The sequence below is a fragment of the Aplysia californica genome, unplaced genomic scaffold (assembly GCF_000002075.1).
Source record: "Aplysia californica isolate F4 #8 unplaced genomic scaffold, AplCal3.0 scaffold00522, whole genome shotgun sequence".
Lineage (NCBI taxonomy): Eukaryota > Metazoa > Mollusca > Gastropoda > Aplysiida > Aplysiidae > Aplysia > Aplysia californica.
The window spans coordinates 88,890-94,339 of record NW_004797792.1 but is presented as its reverse complement, the minus strand read 5'-3'; the positions used below and the strand labels follow the sequence as shown (position 1 = coordinate 94,339).

The 5,450-nt window shown below is 39.8% G+C and overlaps 1 protein-coding gene across 1 annotated transcript in view; it reads right to left on the bottom strand.

Moving 5' to 3' along the window:
• Positions 1 to 5,450, bottom strand: part of LOC101846241 (xanthine dehydrogenase) — a gene marked incomplete at its 3' end in the record, with an annotated part of 46,758 nt that overhangs the window by 749 nt on the left and 40,559 nt on the right. The window contains 4 exon segments of the mRNA XM_035971854.1: positions 194 to 290; positions 1,220 to 1,343; positions 3,573 to 3,704; positions 4,982 to 5,115. Coding sequence (XP_035827747.1) covers positions 194 to 290; positions 1,220 to 1,343; positions 3,573 to 3,704; positions 4,982 to 5,115 — 487 coding nt within the window.

Here is a 5,450-nt window from a genome sequence, read left to right as displayed (position 1 = left end):
GAGAGAGAGAGAGAGAGAGAGAGAGAGAGAAAGAAAGAGACAGAGAAAGAGAGAGTCATTACCCCTAGTTTGACCACATTCTATAAAACTTTTCTTCCTGCACTATACTATAACTCCAAAAGTGTACACTCATGTGAATTCAGTCTTCGTTAAGAGAGAAGGCAAAGTGTTCAGAGTTAACAAACATGTCTACCTTTTGAGCCTAGAACTCCCACTGGGTTGGGAGAATTCCTCAAGAACTTGGCGTTGAACTTGATGGGGAGATCTTTGGCCATTGGTGGCTTGTAAGTCTGTGGGAAAGTCCATACAAGTACGGGTAAGAATACGACATGAGTACAGATAAGACAAAACCGTATGAGTATGAGTACAGGTTAGAACAATTAATACCATATCAGTACAGGTAAGAACAAAACTAAAGCATACAAGTGCAGGTAAGAACAAAACTAAAGCATACAAGTACAGGAAAGAACAAGTAAGAACAAAACTATACAAGAACAGGTAAGAACAAAACTGTACAAGATCATTTAAAAAAATTTTTTTTTATAGTAGAGGGTTTTACGGTGTCAACAGAGAAGTCTTTACAGGGAATCAGACTTACACTGCTCACCTCTCTAGCTTCAACAGCACAAGGTCTGCTTTGACTATCAAGGCACCCCAAAATAGCAGGTCACAAGAGAGTGACAAACATACTAAAGAAGTAGAGGAGAATGACAATAGTAAGGATCAGGAAAGAAAAAGCAGCAGTTCCCTGTTGTAGATCAGGCACAGTTATGAGCATGACATGAGTTAGCACATTTACAATTCTACTATGCTTGAACGAGAAATGTCCCCCCTTTGGGAATGTCCTAAAGACACTTCAGACAGTGGCACTGCCCTGTGGTGTGCACAAGAACAGATAAGAACAAAATTATGCAAGAACAGGTAAGAACAAAACTGTTTGTTTGAGCAAACAGAAGCACATCGGCACAATAAAGTGCTGAGAAAAAGTAAGACTGACAGAAACAACACAGGGAAAGTTAAGAAGTATATGACCTACCGGTGGCACCTCCCAAACACCCACAATGAATCAGCTCATTTACAATTACAATTCTACTGTGCAAAAGAACTCAAGATGCCCCCCCCCCACCCTCCCCTTTGCGAATGGCCTAAAAACAGGTAAGAACAAAACCATATTACGAGCACAGGAGAGAAGAAAAGTTAGGCCTGCCTGACCACTCACCCAGGTGCCTGTGCTCAGTGCACGTCCACTGTCAGGTTCAAAGGTCATCGACTCCAGCAGGAAGAAGCCACAGCCCAACATGAACCCTCCCTCCAGCTGGCCCAGGTCCAGGCGGGGGTTCAGGCTGGAGAAGATGGAGTGAAAGGATTGAGGGGTGGGGGGAGGGGGTGGTCACCTGCACAATACTAATAACTATAAATTATTTTAAGTAAGAGTTTTACGGCACTTGCAACTCAATAAGGTGAAATAGGTGCCGAAGAATAGAGGTGTTACAAGAGAGTAACATACAAAAAAAAAAGAAAGAGGAGAGATCAGGACGATAGACGTTTTGTTTTAGTAGAGGTTTTACAGCGTTCGCAACCGCATAAGGTCATATGAGCGCCAGAAGATTAGAGGTGTTACAAGAGAGTAACAAACACAAAAAAGAAGGAGGGGAGATAAGGACGATATATGTTAAATAGGAAAGAAGGAGGAAACCACACCAGAGCACCCGCTAACCATCCATAATTATAAATTATAATACCATATTATTGTGCTCAAACCTGAATAAAGAACACAGGTTCTGAAAGCTTTATAAATTCAATAGCAACTCAAAAACAGTAGGTGTTCTGACTAAAAATCTCTACATTATCTCATTAATCTAAAAACGAAAATGACTTTGTAAATAAATGTAGAAGTTTTACACCCCAATAGAACTAATATAGAATTAGTTCTATTCAGATCATTCAAGAGGTTAGCTGCTTTGACCCTGCCTGTCAGGGCCAACCTGGGCTGAGCTAGGGAGATACAATGCCCCAACAGAAAGATAGAGATACGAGACAAGGTACTCCAGGTTTTTTTTCCGACAAAGGAAGTGAACACCTGTAATTGGTGTGCTACAGCGAAGTGCCTAAATGCTACACCACAGACGCTACCTGCACCATAGGGCATCATGTAACCGACTGAATCCTTCCAACCCCATGCGCACATATTTTCACCTCCCACCGTCCCAAGAGCGTATATTCTCAGTTTAGGGGGGATACCGAATTTGCGCATATTTAAAAATTAGCAAACCTAATTGAAGGTTAATTTTCATATTCCTTCATTTGCTTTTAAAGATTGTTATATGTTATTATCTAAACTTCATTACAAAGATACGACATAACTTTTTAGAATGCATGCCTCTTTTTTCTGAAAAACTGCTGTATTGGCCGGGACTGGGGTTAGAGAGTGCACAAAAATGGCTGGAGCTGGAAGGGTTACCCAAGAATAACAACACCATAGAATCTACCTTTTCACTATGTTAACAGTTATGCTATGTAGATATATGCTCTTTGTACTCATTACATACATGTCTCAATAAGAGTTGTGTTTTCCAAAGAGTAATAATAATAATAATAATAATAATAATAATAATAATAATAATAATAATAATAATAATAATAATAATAATAATAGTAATAATTGCATTTATATAGCGCATATCCATGCTCAAGAGCATGCTCTATGCGCTTTACAACTATTATTACCCCAGCAGACCCTCTGAGAACACTCAGAAATATACTCCGCTTCCGCGGAAGCATACAGTGCAAGCTGCAGAATTCACGCGCTCAAACACTATCAAACTGACAAGATCGTTAACTGTCTATAGCCGGGTACCCATTTCCACCAGGGTGAAGTGAGGAAAATTTGTGCAAAGTGCCTTTCCAAAGGACACATCGTCGGGCCCCTGACGGGATTCGAACCCACGACCTTACGGTTGCGAGTCCGAGAGCCTAACCACTAGGCCACCAACGCCGAGTTAACAACCTACTGAGTTAACCGTGAGTGACTCTTGATCCATTATTATAAGGTGTAAAATAATGTTTACCAAATTTCTCAACTGTTACCTTCCTAGGGTCCTTTAAATCTGCTTTCCCCGTGTCCTGATTTGGTGCCGAATATTAGTAAGTTAAAAATAGAATTATGTTAATGTTGTAGTTTCTGTTAGAGTGAGCTTGTTCAGAATAACAAAAAAGAGACACTTTAATCCTATCCGTACGTCGTGTTTTACTATCCTATCCATACGACGTGGGGAACTCAGTGCCAACACTTTCCAAAGAGGAAATTTACTCGTTAATCCGATCCATACGCTCTGCATATCAGTCTGTCAAAATGATTTTTTGAAAAATACTGAAAGTTTCAAAGATATCTTCGTACTAGAAATATTCTAAAATGTGAAGAATTTTACCCCGGGGGAACAAAATGACCCCAGGGCGTACGGATAGGGTTAATGTAGTAGATTCTAGTTTCGGTTAGAGTGAGCTTGTCCAGAATAACAAAAAAGAGACACTTTACTTTTAAAAAAGGTTTCTAGAGGCCTTAACCGACCCACCTGACGCCGCTGTCACACAAGTAGTCCACCTGTAGCACCTGGTACTGACCCGTCAGAACGTCCAGCTCCACCTCAGCACAGCACACGCTGTAGCAGCTGTAGTTTTTCACGCTGCGATTCCCAGCTCCTGACCTATTTTGGTTTCAGATTTTAGTTTTAGTAAGAGTTTTACAGCACTTGAAACACCATTAGGTCATATGTGAAGCGTGCTGACAAAATGAGTTACTTCTCAGATTCGAGCCCTTTAGAAATAGAATCATCACGCTTATAGGTAAAATTTTTACAATTCATAGTGTGAAATAATAAAAGGCATTGTATACTTAAAGAATATGACATCAATAAAAAATCTACAAATTTAACCTTATAGTGTTTTTTTTTTGTCCAATAGAATAATATATCCGTTTGCAGATTGCGAGAAGTAACTCATTTTGTCAGCACACCTCAAATATAAGTGCCAAGATTTTGCAATAGGTTTACAGCATTTGCAGCCCAATTAGGTCACACAAGTGCCTTTATTTAATAAGAGTTTTCTATTGCACATGAAACACATATAAGTCATATAAGTGCAGAATAAACAAGGTATAACTAGATAGTAATATACAAAGAAAAGAAGAAGGAGATCTATAAGGATTACAGCTATTTGATTGGTATGAAGAAGCAAACCACACCAGAGCACCTGCCAACCATCAACTCTTCTGACCAATGGGACAGGGAACATCAAATAGAAAGAAGGAGAGTATTTTTTTTTTTTTAAGTAGGTGTTTTACATTCCATCGATAGTTAAGATCATTTAGGAAGCAGGTTTTGGCCCTGGCTGTCAGGGCAAACCTCAGCTGAGAGAGATACAACTTTTAGTTTAGTTTTACTAGAGGTTTTACGGCGCTCGCAACTGCATAAGGTCATATGAGCGCCAGAAGATTAGAGGTGTTACAAGAGAGTAACAAACATAAAAAAGAAGAAAGGGAGGTAAGGACGATAGATGTTTGATAGGAACGAAGAAGCAAACCACACCAGAGCAACGGTCAACCACCCACAGAGAGATACAACGTCACAGCAGAAAGATTAACATTCTCCATAAAGTCTTCTCCAGGCATGAATTGCGTGAGATAGCAAAATGTCTGCCTATCTGTCTGTCCGTCTGTCTGTCCGTCTGTCTGTCTGTCTGTCTACCTATCTGTCTATCTGTTTACCTATCTGTCTATCTGTCCACCTTTCTGTCTGTTTTAACACTTTCTCTCTCTCTCTCTCTCTCTCTCTCTCTCTCTCTCTCTCTCTCTCTCTCTCTCATTCTCTCTTTCACTTCTTCCCTCTCAAACTCCCTGCCAGAATTCTGAGTCTACAAATTCAACAGCATGAAATATCACAGAGGAAACAGTTTCTGGACCCAAAAACATCCACCATGATCAGACCTGTAGTAAGCAGTCAAGTCCACCATCTCAAAGAAACACTGCCGAACCAGTGCATCCCACTCGGTGCTGTCACCCAAACAGTCTCGAATAGGCTGTATCCTTTCCGTTAATTCCTCGCAACATTTTATAACTCCCTGAAGAAACAGTCACAGAACACAAAAAGATTAAGACCAGCTTGAACTTCAAGACAATGTTAAAAGCAGAAAAAAACGCCGAAAACTTTAGCCACATCAAATGTTGTACATCTTCTAATTGTTTAAAGAAAAGTGCTAGAGGCTTGAAAGGATGAGATTTGGCATAAGTTTTCTACTTCATCATTTTCTCCTAGTCCTCCTTTTTCTTTCTTCTGCTGCTTTGTCTTCTTTAACTTTTACTCCTCCTCTTTCTTCTTCTTCTTCTTCTTCTTTTTCTTCTTCTTCTTCTTCTTCTTTTTCTTCTTCTTCTTCTTCTTCTTCTTCTTCTTCTTCTT